The 14,983-nt window shown below is 47.6% G+C and overlaps 1 protein-coding gene across 1 annotated transcript in view; it reads right to left on the reverse strand.

Annotated features, from left to right (window-relative positions):
• Positions 1 to 796: 796 nt before the first annotated feature.
• LOC137212397 (heparan sulfate glucosamine 3-O-sulfotransferase 3B1) overlaps positions 797 to 14,983 on the reverse strand; it is a 38,261-nt gene continuing 24,074 nt past the window's right edge. Inside the window, exon 2 of the mRNA XM_067715748.1 lies at positions 797 to 4,489. Within this exon, the coding sequence (XP_067571849.1) occupies positions 3,871 to 4,489 (619 nt within the window). The 3' untranslated portion in view covers positions 797 to 3,870. The remainder of the gene's footprint in view (positions 4,490 to 14,983) is intronic.

Consider the following 14,983-nt stretch of genomic DNA (forward strand, 5'->3'; position numbering starts at 1 on the left):
ATTAGTACCAAACTCATCCAGTGGTATACACGAAATAGGTACACTTTTTGTATGTCAATCCCACCTCAATCAAGTGGTTTATAAAAAAGAAAAGGAAAGAAGTCAGAACTCTTGGGTTTGAGCCTTCATGTATCAACTTAGTGTCGGCTACTTTAAGACGCAACCAGAGGTGTACCAAATGAAAATGCATCTCAATTGAAAATTGAAAAAAAATTAGGGAAAAGAATGAATCATACGTTTAAAGTAGTAAATAATAATCCGTAACGGAGCAGGTGGTGTGCTATGTCAAGAGAAAACAGATACGGAAATGCCCTCTTGTCCAAACCCTTTTCCACTCCGTCCCAAAGACAAGGAACTCCAAATGACGGACGTGAGAACACACTGAAAATGTGAGAAGGGAAAGCTACCTTTCCCCAAATCACCCAGGCAACAATGCCCTGCTACAAGGCACCCATAGTGCGACACATGTCCACGCAGGACAGCCCCTCACACCCACCCTGGCCAGACCCTGAGGCACTGAAGTTGTAGCACTTGGTGTTCTTGGGGTCCCATGGACAGTCTCCAGCGGGCAGGAGCCCGTTCACTGATCTTGCAGCCTTCAGAGTCATTTACAAAAAATCTACCCCAAATACTTGCAGACTATTTGGATTTTGGATCAAATCTTTTAAAATATGAAAGATCGGCGTGCCTTTGGAATACCTCTGTGTGTGTGTGCACGCATGCGATTAGTTATTCAATCAAATACCATCTCCTTACCCATCCACAACATATAATAAAACACAGAGTTACCCACAAGTTGGTAAAATATATTTTATTTGTTCATAAAAAGAAATAGTATGAATTACCAGAATTTCATTTTCCTAGAAACATCTTTCTCTGTGTAAAATTAATTTGTGTTATACATAGGACAAAATACTTGATTTAATTTTTTTTTCTTTTTGTACATATTGGTTATTCTAACATCCAGGTTATAGAGGACACACTGCTAGAATGTGCAGTGTTCCAGATTACTGGGCTGAATGAAACTCAGTCATAAATTAATGTTACAAAAGTGAGAAAAAAAATCTAACCACACCTTGAAGTTTTACTGACCATCTTTCTTGATCAACTGAAAAGAAAAAGGACATTGACTTCCATGTCAGCCTTTTAGACACTATGCGTTTCTACTTTAGCGGAACCTTCCATTTTCCTTTCTCATGAAAATATCCTGGTGGGATCTGAAACTGCATTTCTCCAAAGGCCTACAATGTACCTGTCACTCAAAATGACTTCGTAGGAGGATCCCATGAAGAAGACAACTTTTCTTCCTTCATCTTCCAATTAAACGTTTATGATGCAGTTACTATACCTAAACACCCTTCCAGGTACCACTTACCAAGTACGAACACCTCAAAGACAGCGTGGGCTCGACAGGAACAACAACAACCTCCAAATATTTTGTTAACCTTTTTGTTTGTTTTTAAACAAACTGAGCGGAATAAAGTACCCCATGAATATCAGAGCTTCTCCTGTAATGCGGAAGAAAACCAGAACGCGTTAGGACAAATTGCCAAACCAGAAATGGTGTTTGTCTTCTAGCAGCTAAAAGGTTAAGTCGGTGGCCGTGCAGACTTCTCCAGGAGGAAGACACGTGTGCCCTGTAATAAGTATCATGCGATGGGGTGTAACCTTGGGGCCGATGCTGAGTCAGGAGCCGTCAGGAACTGTAAGCCGTCAGACTCCTCGGAAGAGATGCACAGGAAGTCTGATTTATTTGTCTTCCACAGAAAAACGCGCTCTAGTCCTTCAGTGCTAATTATCGACATCTGTTTGGATTCAAGGATTTGACCCAGAATAGAATCTTGACTCACTTCAGTGTTCATGACTAAATGACCCTCCTTCTCTCTGAGGATTTCCTGTTTTAGTTTTAAGGCAGGGAATAAACAACTTAATCGAAAATGGTCCAGCTTAGAAAGGCAAGCAGGGCCCTGGAGGGGAGAGAAAAGTTCACGTGCATTTCCCCACTGCTTCGTGGCAAACCCTTCTCTGAACTTTTTTTGCAAGCTGACATCACGCACCGTGTCAGAGCACGAGAGTGGACAGAAAGCGGACAGGGCAGGATCAGGTGGCAGGTGGGGACTGGCTTTGACTTTAAGCGATGTTATGCTATAATGGAAAAGAGGTGTTCCCAGTGTTACTTCTAATGAGCCTTCTGATAGGAGAAATGCACGATCAATTAGCACCCTTCTGAAGATGTCTTTGACACCCAAGCAGCAAGAGGGAAGAGCCATGCCATGATCATGGGCATTCCCCTAAGTGCAGGTCTACACGGCTTGGTAGAGGCAGTAACAAAGCTATGAAATGCACACAGCATCTCAGGAATGCACAGAGCTCCCGCCTCCAGTCCCCGTGCGTCCATCCTCCTATACCTTAGCTTTGCAGCTAAGCACGAACTAGCTACGTCGGGGCTAAAACTTGTGGGCAAAGACAGACCAGATTATCAATAAGACATCCCTTAAAGACCAGTGTTTTGTTTCACTGGCGAGCAAGTTATCCCATAGAACATACCAAAGTGTCCTTTGTAAATATCACAACCCAACCATTTTGACACTATCTTCCCATATATTCCTTAGTGAAAGTATAACACAAATGACAATTCTTTGATATTGCTATACGGTTACCCAACTGCCACTAGCTGGTCATCACAAATGACCCCTCCAGTGCCCCCTCCACGAAGAGGTAGGGGAGAGAATTCTGCATCAGCAGCAACAGTGCTGGTACCCCTTCTGCCAGGTCCTGGCTAAAACAAGGGACAGCGGCACAGGCTCGAGCGCTTACAGGCAACACGGGCCAGCGTTCCCAGTCTCTCTACAAGAGCCTCTCCTGGTTCTCGCTGTTTGCCTGTGGGCTACAGACCGTGTTGTCTGAGATGAGCTAGGAATTCCAGGGAGGGGAGTTCCAGACATCAAACAGGGGCTGGCTCTGCACCTAGAGGCACCTTGGTAGACTCAGATGGCGTGGGATGAACCCGGCCCCTTCAGGTCTCGACACCCTTGGCTCGATCCGGGGGTTCTGCTAGCCTAGGGGATTCTTTGGTGTGTCAAAGCAGAGCCGTCCTGGAGAACGGAACACGATGCACTCGCGTGCAAACTAGAAGGGATCGTCTTTATTTGTAAAGCAGCGCCCGAGCATCTCAGACGCGGGACCTGCAGAAGTGGGGACGGATATTAGCCTACGCTTCAAGCCAGTTATTGAACCAGGGATGGGGCAGAAGATGAGGCAGGGGCATCCTTCAGAATCAAAAGGTAAAGTCAAGGGCCCTGACAGGCAGACTCTAAAAGGACGTGGATGTCCCTGGCAAGGTAGTGATTCCCCCGCGTGCTGAGCGGACTTGGGGGGAAAAGCTAGCGCTGTGGTTTGGAGTCTACGCCCTCGGATGTGTCAGCACGTCCGCGAGGAAGCTGCTGTGTGAAGGTCTGGCAGCTCGGAGCTCCCAGAGGTGCCCAGGCAGGAGGGGAGATGGAAGCTTCCGTATGAGGAGGTGGGCAAGTGCATCCAGACAGCGATCGAAGGCTGCATACCCGTAACAACGAAAATCTCAAGTTGTGCTTTTCTTCTTTTTAAATACAATGGGTAGAAAGAAAGAAAAAAAAAAAAAAAAAAGGAAGCACCATCCATTGTGAAGACGAGAAGAAAATCTTAGAAACACTTTGGAATGTGAACAGATTACGTGACTCTAAAGAGCGTGGCTAGGCAGCTTAGTGAGTTAATTGCTTATGAATTAAAAATAAATTATTATAAAATAGATTTCTGTACATTTTACATACATATAATCTCTCTCAATATTTCCTAAGCCCCGGGTGGGGAGGGGGGCGGGGCGGGAGGGTCTCATCAGTCCCAGCCGAAGTCGTGGCCCGTCATCTGGTAGAACTTGCGGTTGAACGGCCGGTAGAAGTCGCGCAGCCGCCGCAGGACCTGGCCGTCGATCTCGGGGTGGGGTCTGCCCTTGGTCTTGCCCAGGCAGTGAGGGCGGCCGCTGCCCTCGGCCTTCTTGAGGCAGGGGAAGCCCTTGGTCTGGTTGAAGTAGAAGTGCTTGTCGGAGATGATGCGCTTGAGGCCCAGGAAGTCCTGCACGCGGCCCAGCTCGCCGGCCGGGTCGCGCACCAGCCGCTCGCCGCTCACGAAGAGCAGCTGGCGGGCGGGGAAGTGGCGCAGCCAGCGCTCCAGGTGCTCGGCGTACAGGCCGATCTGGATGGCGCTCCACGCCCGGTCCACGAGGCCCGCCGTCCGGTTCCTGAAGGCCAGGCTCTCGAAGCTGGGGATGTCGGGCCGCTTGGACAGCGTCTGCGTGTAGTCCGAGACGGCCCTGGTCACCGGGTCCCGCACCACCACCAGGAGCTTGGTGTCCTTGGACATGGCCGAGATGCGCGCGGGCGCCTCGCGCGTCACGAAGTAGCTGGGCGTCTTCTCCATGGTGATCTGCCCCTCCAGGGTCCTCGGCATCAGGTCCCTGCGCGGAGCAGAAAGGCACGTTAGGGCCTGAAAACTGAGCTCCTTCCCAGCAGAGGGAGGGTCTTACAGACCCGGAGCCTGAGTTGAGGTACTAACTGCTCCGCTTACTAGATGTGTGACCGTGATCGCGGAGAAGTCGCACAGACGCAAGGCTGTGCACCCCTGGCTCCTCGCGGATGTACTTAATGGGAAATAATAACACTACCGATCTCCTACGGTTGTTGTGATGATTAAACGTATTCATACACCTCAACAGCTTAGAAAAGTGCCTGGCATAGGCAGGGAGACTTGTATGATATCTTTCTTAGCATAATTTAAACATAACTACGTAGGCAAAACTGCTATAACCTACAGGAAAGATAGGACATGACATTTGGACCAAAAAGCAGTTCTGTGTGGTGATTAGCACTAAAAATCAGAGGCATCAATGATGTAAGACCGTGCCTGATTTGCTCCCTGAGTTCCAGCCTCCGAATATGTGAAACGAGAATGATTTCCACCCACTGCATTTGGTTGTTGCGGGGTTTGTAAAATGAAAGCATTTAGCTTAACATTTAAGCACTGTGGGCTTGGACATCAGACCGCCTGGGTTCAAATCCCAGCTCGGCCACTTATAAGGTGTCTCATTTTCAGCAACTTACTTTCTGGCCTTCTCTCCTCAGCTGTAAGAATAAAGACGATAACACCAACCTTATGGGAGTTTAATGAGGATTAAGACAATTAATGATCATAATATGCTTTGAACGTGCCTGGCATACATTATATATTCGATATTCACTAGCTGCGGCTACTACTCCATTATTATGATCATTAGGACCGTGTTCAGCACACAGTTTATAGCACACAGTAGGACCATGCTGAACATGCATGTGTACACGTTGGTGTGTGTACATCGGAAGGCGATGTGTTACCTAATCGGACACTAAGTAGCGGTCACAGATGTACAATCTTCCATTTGCTACGGGATAGAGATTTCTGATTGATTCCAACCTGGGCCCAGAAATTGGAAAAAAGACAATTTCCACATCATTTTTGACCAAATATCTACCTCTCAGTAGGACATTCTGAACTTCCAGCTTCAAGCCATCCCTAATCTACTGAGACCAAAATCCCTCTAGGGAGACATTTATGGAAATGATGATATAAACTCTATTGCAAGAGGCAGAAAGGGCAACGGGCTCCTCCTTCACAGCTAGTTAGAGGAAGCATGCTTCTCCCCGAAGGACTGCCTTGCAGCCCTGCAGCTGCCCCCGGCTTAAGCTAAAGCTGGATTGACCCACTTTGCCCATTAACCACTTAGACAAACGTAGCCGTGTCATCAGGCTAACGTGACGAAGGATTACAGAGGGGCCCGGCTCGCAACTTATTTTGCATTTCACTCAAAAGCAGATCGAGTTTGATCAAGTCCGAGCTGTTTCCAGTGTTCAGCCATTTGTACCTAGACTGACTCTACAAGAAAGGGTTTAATATTCAGAATCCAAGTGTTATACCGCTATGACTGAGGGAAACCCGACCCGCCAAGTTCTCCAGGGCCAGGGCAGATGGAGTGGGTTTGGGGTCTGTCTTCAGAGGGTCTAAACGCGTAGGAACTTTGAATGAACCAGAGAAGTTCTAAAAGCCTTATAATTCTGATGTTCTCCAGTAGCAAACGTTGCCTTAATTTTCTTTTTCTGCCTCTTTTCTTTCTTCAGATGGCACGCCTCCTCCCAGGGTCCAGCAAGTGAACTTATTGTTTGAACTGGCAAATTACACAACAATAAAGAGGAAGGTTGTTGAAATGGATGTAACCCAACGCACTACAGCCGAACAGAGGCCAAGACATTGACACAAAGCAGATGATGGAAGTCAATGAACTTGAACTTCAGAGAAGGGACAAGCGGCAAACCACATTGGGTCGGGGTGGGCCCATCTCCCCCTTGGATTGAGCAAAACTAGGAAGAGTCAGGGAAACATCCGGTCCCCTGTTTCCCTCTCCTGGGGGAGAATGACCTCTTGCTTGGTTACAGAAATACCCCACCTATGCACACTATTGTAAATAAAATAGATAACCAACAAGGACCTAGTGCAGAGCACAGGGAACTCTACTCAATATTTTGTAATAACCTATAAGGGAAAAGAATCTGAAAAAGAATATAGATAGACAGATACAGATATATGTATAAGCGAGTCACTGTGCTGTAACCTGAAACTAACGCAATGTCGCGAATCAACTTTACCCCAATAAAAAAAAAAATACCCGCACGTTTCCTGACCTCCAACAGCAATCTTTTTTCTTAATTCTAAAGATCTACTTGTTATCCTACATACAGTGAACAATCATTCTTGGTGTCCAGTTGCATGACTTCGGACACATACATAGAAATCTTTAACAACCAGCATCACCGGTTCTATCACTCCCAAATCTTCCCCTTGTGCTGCCCCTTTCCAACGAAGAGCTTAAAGCAAGCACCTTCCACAAGGCAAATCCCCTTACAAATAGCCCGAGGCTGCCCAAATCCTTGTTTGGATACCCTTGGGAGGAAAATCTTGATTGAAAAGAGAAAATGGTCAATAGAGACTTAGACATTTTGACATCACAGATCTATTTACTGTTGCTTAAAAAAAAAAAAAGAAGCTACAAGTTTTCATGAGGGTGAACATCCCTGGCCACATGCCTGCCTTTCCAGGCCTCAGCCTCCTGGTCTGTGAATTAGCACCGAAGAGGAGGTCGCCTTCTGACAAACTGCTCTGAGGACGATCCCACTGTGGGGTCAGGTTGGTAACCGGCCAGGAAGCCGAAAGGCTGCATCACTTTTAGCTGCTCCCAAAGCCCACGTCCGGCCCCTGAGAATTCAAAAAACAACAGAGCAGCCAGGAGAAACCTTTACACACAGAAGAATCAGGATTTCTAGGAAGGTTACACCTCTCCTCCCCACCCTGGAAACAACTAAATAAATAAACCTCCACAGTCCGAAATCCACATGGGGAATAAGGATGCCCGCCCCCTGTTTTTTGAGCAGCTGATAAACCCGCAAGTATCAGCAACAAAGCTCAAAAACGCTGGGATCCCCAGAGATGCAGGGAGAGGTGGGGCTGAACAGGTAGAGCACAGAAGATTTTTAGGGCAGTGAAAATACCGAGTGATACCGTCATGACGGATACGTGTCATTATGCGTTTGTCAAGCCCACAGAACGGACATCTCCAAGGGTGGGCCCTGCTGTATGAAAACTATGGACTTGGGGCGATGATGACTGATGTGTCAGTGTAAGCTCATCGTAACCAGTGGACCACTCTGATGGGGGAAGGCTGTGCTTCGCGGGGAGCAGGAGACCTATAGGAATGTGGTTGAACCCCAAATTCACGCGCCAGTGCTCGGTTTCTGGAACTTTGATCTTTCTGCTTGATTTTGCTGTGACCCTAAAACTGCTCTAAAAAATAAATAAATAAAATCTGTTTTTAAAAAAAAAGAACAGCAACCCCGACCACGCTGCGATCCCTTCTCTCCTTGGCTTCCTGTCTGTGAAGGATGGTTTCCTCCTTGGGAAGAACGGGGTCGCACACCCTTGCACCCTCAGCCCGGGCCTCAAGTGCAGGTGCAGCACGCTCACCGGGGTCCTTTCCTAACCCTCACCTTCCTCTGCGGCTCCAGTCGAGGGCTCTCCCTGGGATGCTGGGATCACGGCACCTGTGACAACTCAGGAAAAAAGAAAACCCTTTCCTCCCAGGAAACACTGAGGGCTGTCAAAGGTAGCACATCTTAACCTGTGACAGGCAAGATCAGGGACTAAACAGCCAACTTCCTGCCTTGAAAATACATGCCAGAAAAACTCAGACAACGAACAAAAAATAACAAGTCTTCTTTTATGAAAGGATGCCCTTGGGTTCCTGGGATCTGACTGCTCGGCTGCCCAAGCCCCTCCCTCATCCTTTCCTCCTCCAGAGGCCTGGCCTACCCTGCCTGGTCCCCAAGGAAGGCAGTTAGGCTGAGGTTAGTTGAGTGCGTCAATCTCCCCATCACAGAGGCCAGGGAAGCACTCAGTTGGCTAACTTGAGAAGGGCAGAAGGGCAGCTGGGGGGTCACAGGGAGGGGACATTGCCAAGGAGCAAACTGCAAAGCTGCCGACAGTCCCGGAGGTGACAGACACTGGCAGGGTCGGGGGCGAGGAGAGGGCACATGTCCCCAGAAGCTAGCGGGTGCTCTGGAGTCCCCAGGGTCATTAGAGACTTAATCAGAGGGGTTTCTGTAGTGACAAGTGTGCGGGAAGCTGGTGTCACCTCTTCTGAAGGCGGCTGTGCTCACCACGATACCACCGATGTCACACGGCTGTCACCTCTTCTGAAGTCCCATCTACCAGCCCTGAACATCCACCCCAAACTCTTCCCCGGGGCAGTGTCTTTCTACCTTGTGACCTTATAAATTACAGTGGACTTCGGGGGGAGGGGAGGGGGGCAAAGACAAAGGTCCAGCCTTGTAGCTTCCATCCCGACAGAAAGATGAGACACCCAGGGATGAGAAAGGAGCTCTTCCTGTAAACTTGACTGTGGACAAGGAGACACCGGCAGCTCCTGAGACTTGTAACTCGAGCTGTAAGTTGTAACCCTGGGAAGTTTCTTCTTTAAAGCAGTTTTCTTCCCAGGGGAGGAGTGGGGGGGGGAGGGAGGAAGATGGGGATCAGCTCAGCCCCTTCTTATCTGGAACCTTCTTCCTTTGTAGGAAGTCTCTGAGCCCACCAGATCGGAGCTCCCCTTCAAAGGGCCACATCTCCATAAATAATTATCTCCATTTGGGTGAGATGTTTGCATATCAAAGAACTCCTCTGGGAGGGTTTCAAATAATTTAAAATGAAATTGTAAATAGTCTTGCTCTCCGTGTCTCTCCGGTCCCCAGGAGCAGCTGGGCTCCCGGAAGTGATGTCATTATTCATTATAAAGTTTACTGGGTCTTTTTACTTTCTTTCTTTCTTTTTCTTTTTTTTTTTCTTTTTTTAAGGTAATGGGTAGGAAAGAAGAAAAATAACAAAGGATGGACTCCCCCGGGTCCCCTCCTTGGCCAACCCTCTCTCCTTTCTCCCTGCCCAGCCCCCAACCCCACTGCAAGGATTTGGCCTCCATTGTCCTAGAATTTCAATACTGCTCAGAAAATGAAAAGCCTTTGAATGCCATAAGGGGGTGGGGCTCAAAAGAGCATCTCACTCCTCTGGGTCAACTCAAGATTCCTTTCATTTTGGCAGAGTCCTCTGTTATAGACCCTGCCTCACAAAGGCCTGAGTTCCTGTTCCTCGAAGGGGCTGGGGGGCTGGGGGGGGGTGGAGGGAGGGTTTCAATTAAAAGCTAATAGCCTTTTGTGTCTGCGCTCTGTGGGGCGTTGCTCGTGTTTATCGGACCTCACTGTGTGCGGGCACAAATCATGTGAAATCAGAGTAATCTGTGTCCCGTTTCCTGAAAAAAAAAAGAAAAAGAAAAAAATTTTTTTCATCAATAGAAAGAAGTTTTCCGGGAAGCACAATCTCTCGAAAGTAAAAGTAAAATCAGCCCTGCCATTGGGCAGACAGGGCAGAGCAGGGGACCCAGAAAGGGGAGAGTAGGGCACCAGATGCAGAGGCGGAAAGGCTGCCGCTGAAGCAGCTCTGCCCCTTCCTGCTTCGGCAGATTCTTCTCTGTAGACCTGACCTGCTCATCAGAGATGAACTCTCATCAGTGCGGGCTTCCCGTCTGGAACCGGCTCCTTTTCCCTGGGGCGGTGGGAGCCCCAGCTCTGCCTGGGTTACCTCCCAGGCAACAAAGGGCCAGCCCTCAGGCTGTTACACTGACTGGTGTGTGTCACAGGCTCCGGTAAATCCTCTCCCAGCTCCCTGCTTCATCCCAAGAAAGTCTGCCTATCCTGGGCCCTGGGCAACGAGGTGCAAATGTTTGTAAACAGGCCCTTACTCCAGAGCTTCTGAGCCATTCCACACCGCCCGTCAACAGAGCGTGGATGAAAATCACTTCCCCACCAGGGAAGCACCGCCCCCCACCCCCCCACCCCCGCTTCTCCCAGGGCAAGGGGAGGGACTTCCTGGCACAGCGAAAGCCCAGTGGGCACTGGGCACACGAAGCCCTGGGCTCTGGTTCCTGCCCTGCCACTGACAAGAGCCTAAGACCTCGGACGAAGCACTCAAAGCTTTGGGCTCAGTTTCCTGTGTATAAAAATTAATGGACTGGGGGACTTCCCTGGTGGTGCAGTGGTAAAGAATCCACCTTCCAATGCAGGGGACAGGGGTTCGATCCCTGGTCGGGGAACTAAGATCCCACGTGCCACGAGGCAACTGAGCCCATGCGCCACAACTACTGAGCTCTCACGCCTCAACTAGAGAGCCCGAGTGCTAAAAACTACAGAGCCCACGCGCTCTGCGGCCCACAACTAGAGAGGCGACCGCGCGCCACAACAAAAGAGCCTGCATATCACAACTAAGACTTGACGCAGCCAAAAAATAAAAAATAATAAACAAAATAAATATTAAAAAAATGGATTGGTTTAAAAGGGGGTTCTTAGGCTCTAAAATTCTATACGGGGACCCTTACAATCTCCATCTCTTCCTCCCCACCCTCATGCCACCCCCTGCTCCTCCAGCCAGCCATAGGTTGGCACAAGTTGGTAAAGGAGAACCTATATAAATATTCGATGATTGAATTGGTACAAAGTGTACTTCAAAGTGTACCTTGGGGGTACAGATCAACCCCAAGAGTGCAATTCAGGTGGAAGTCAATGTCAAGGGTGTCCTAAAACTAGGCACTCACTCGTTAGGCAACCTGGTGCCTGGTGGAATAGAAAGGAAAGTAGGGTTCAAGGTCAGGCTGTGTGTCTTCAGGCAAGTTGCCTAACATCTCTGAGCTGTCTCTCTGCATTTGTAAAATGGAGATATTTGTCCTGCTTTAAAAAAAATGAGATTCAAATGTAGTTCATATGTGAATAAGCTCTTAAAGCAGCAAAACACTTCCTATGGGTAAGGTGGAATGAACCCCACTTATGTCCCCTCTTTATTATCTCCTTTGACTTATGGCTCCAAATAGTAGGGATATTTCTAGGGAAATATTGCTAAGGAAAAAGAAATTCCACATTGGTTCTTAAATTCAAAGTCTCCTGTAAAACAAATATTTGAAAGAGTCTCCGTTTCCTGAAATTCTTCACTTGTGCTAGGAAGGATCCCATGTTTGGACCTTCCTTCTTAGTTCCCTGGTAGGACCTTGGAGACCAAGAAAAACCAAACTCCCCTTCTTGGGTTGACATCACTGAACGGATGTGATGATCCAAGCCAAAGGGGAGCAGGAAATGAGGCAGTGTTTCATTGAACGCATCCTACTTTGGAGGGTTCTTTCTTTCTCTCTCTCTCTCTTTGCTTCCTTCCTTCTTTCTCTCTTTCCTTCTTTCCTTCTCTCCTTCCTTCCTTCCTCCTTCTCTCTCTCTCTCTCTCTCTCTTTCTTACTTTCTTTCCATGGCAGAGAATGAGGTTTACCTGAAGTAAAACAGCCCGTTTAGGGGCAGGGGTCCATCCCTGGCTGCTGAAAAGAAACAACCCAACTGCGGAAACCAGATTCACAGAATGAAGGGTTGATATAATCCATTCCCTTCCCGCCTCCTGACTGCAGGGACAGTAGGAGTTTGGGATGAGAGAGAAATCCCAGTCAATCCTCGACTTAAGTCCAAGACAATGGCCCCATCCCTCTCCCTGCTCCCCTTCGACTTTACAAAGAGAACTCTACTTTATGGTTATCAACTGAAAAGTTGATAGAAAGTATAAAGTAAATTAGGTCAATAAAAACCCCAGACGTAAGTTTAAGCTAAACTGAAGGGAAATGAGAGCAAAACAACTTCCCTTATCACAGGCTTTAAATAGCTCGAGAACATTTTAGAGAAGAAAAGAGGTGCTTTCTAGAGAACATCCTTGGGAGTGTATAAACCTGGAGACACTGCTGACAAAGAAAACCCTTCAGTTTCTTATTTGCACGCCGATAATCAGTAGCAATTATTTCTTCCCAGTTGGTCTGACCTAGTGCTTGAAGCTGATCGGAAGGTGTCTAGAGAAAGGAAGTGACATGGCAAGGCCGATGGAAACTCTGAAGACACCCATCAGGACTTCCCCGGTGGTGCAGTGGTTAAGAATCCGCCTCCCAATGCAGGGGACACAGGTTCAAGCCCTGGTCCGGGAAGATCCCACATGCCGCGTAGCAACTAAGCCCGTGCGCCACAACTACTGAGACTGCACTCTGGAGCCTGCGAACGACAACTACTGAGCCTGCGTGCCACAACTACTGAAGCCCGTGCGGCTAGAGCCCGTGCTCTGCAACAAGAGAAGCCACTACGATGAGAAGCCCGCGCACCACAAGGAAGAGTAGCCCGCGCCCACCACAACTAGAGAAAGCCCGTGCGCAGCAACGAAGACCCAACGCGGCCAAAATAAATAAATAAAATTATTTAAAAAATAAAATAAAGACACCCATCAAAGTGCCCTCTCTCCTACTCTTTTGGGGATTCTCAGCTTGTGAAGTACGGAAGCTTTCCAGAGCCAGTTTTCAGGAGGAGAAAGTCGCATCCATTCATTATCACAGGTCACCATTTTTTAAATAAACACTCAGTGCATCTGTAACAGATTACTATATAAAGTCCAACTTGCTTGTGTGTTTCATGTCCAAAGATAGGACAGATGGAAAGTCTTGGCGGCTGAAGCTCTGCTCAAGTGTTCTGTATTACTTGAGCACGTCTCATCAAGATTGTTCAAATTCTATGAGAACTTCCTGATAGACGGTGAGTCTTAAAATTTCCAGCGATTCTTCTGTGCTTGAGACAAAGCGTTCCCTCCCCCCGACTCCACAACTCGCACAAGGGAACAAAACTGTAAGCACCAGGGAGATCAAATAACCAAATGGGTAGTGAGAGGGCTGCTAAGAATTACAAGCAAGATTAGCCTTTTACCCTGCATTAGCCCCAGTGAAAAACTAACCCTGTAACTATTTTTAAGCCCTAATGACTATTTCTAAGAACAAAATGTTTGGTTGACTCTTATGGCCCGCCATGTTTTGTTTTGTATTTATATGGACGGTGAATTGTAAAGATTTTTATCTTCAAAAGAAATACAAGAACAAAACCCAGCAAAACACCCAGCATAGGAAGCACTGGAAAATAATCTGCTGGATGAACACATAAATGAATGAATGAAAGGAAGTGAACTAGCAGTGCTTAGAGCCAATGACTAGAGGTCACAATGCAAATATGTAAAGAGAACTGGGGGCAATCTGGGATCATAAATTACCATGTGGGCCAGGTTTGAAAATGGTGAGCATCTCAGGATCCCAATGCTCAAAGGAGTTAATTCTAGAGCAACATTTATGTATCATCCTACCCATTATATTAGGTGACACATTTACATTACGAGGCCGAACACATAAAGAAGGTCTTGACCTTGAGTGCTGAGCTACAGCAAAGAACAAGTTCCTTATTTGACCTGTGGAACAGAAGCCAGCCATGAGCACCTCTTACTTTAGAACTTTGGATGCACCACCTCTTGGGGCCGGTAATAAACCACTTTCGCTCAAAATGATAAGTGGTCGCTTTAACAACAGTAAGAAAAAAGAAATGACTCTAACGAGCTGATGTCTATTCATTGTCATTTTACTTATTATTTTGCTTAAATTATTAAAATTCATTTGCATTCATCAAATGATGGTGGGGTGAGATACCCCACATGTCTCTCCCCTGGGTCTCAAAAAGAAAACGGACCAGGAATGTGGACATAGTCTCTCTCACGGATGGTTAAGGAATCAGTGAAATGGCACGTAGCTATCATTCACGGGGATGATTCTTGCCCTCCAGGGGCTTACTGTGTATTTAGAGAGAAATTCCACATCCAGGAAGTTTGCCAATACATATTGCATTGAAATGTGGAAAAGAAGCGCCCAGACATCGTGTCCTTTGGGACATCTAAAGCTTCCTTGAGCTGGTCCCAAGGGCGGGTGGAAGTGAAGATATCAAGAACAGAAGATACCCGAGTGTAAGAACATAAGACAGTGATTGAAACACTGGGCTTGGACTGAAGTTTGTTTGTTTGTTTGTGGAATGGTGAGAAAAAAGGCAAGAAAGATTGGAAAGCAGGCTGGAGTGGTCCCCTTTCCCCTCTGCTCTCATGATGTTCAACATGACATTCAAGCTCCCTGCCCAGGTGTCTCCCTGCTTTTCCCTAAGGACATGCTATGTCCCCCACCTTCCTTTTTCACCCTTCATCCCAGCCATGGGCAAGCAGAGCCCTCCTCCTTCTAGTACATTCCTATGGCACTCATTCCTTCCCCAGGCTGGGCTAGCAATTCTGCTCCCCTCTTAGGACCACCACCCTCCCTGCAAATACACATATGCGTGTGCGCGCGCACACGCACAAACGTTAGCATAACCTTTCTCTAGCTGCTATTATAGACTTCGAGGGGGTTGAGGACTGGGCTCTGCCTTATTTGCACTGTGGCCAAAATACATGGCTCTTAGATGAA

This window comes from Pseudorca crassidens, chromosome 19 (assembly GCF_039906515.1).
Source record: "Pseudorca crassidens isolate mPseCra1 chromosome 19, mPseCra1.hap1, whole genome shotgun sequence".
Taxonomy (NCBI): Eukaryota; Metazoa; Chordata; class Mammalia; order Artiodactyla; family Delphinidae; genus Pseudorca; species Pseudorca crassidens.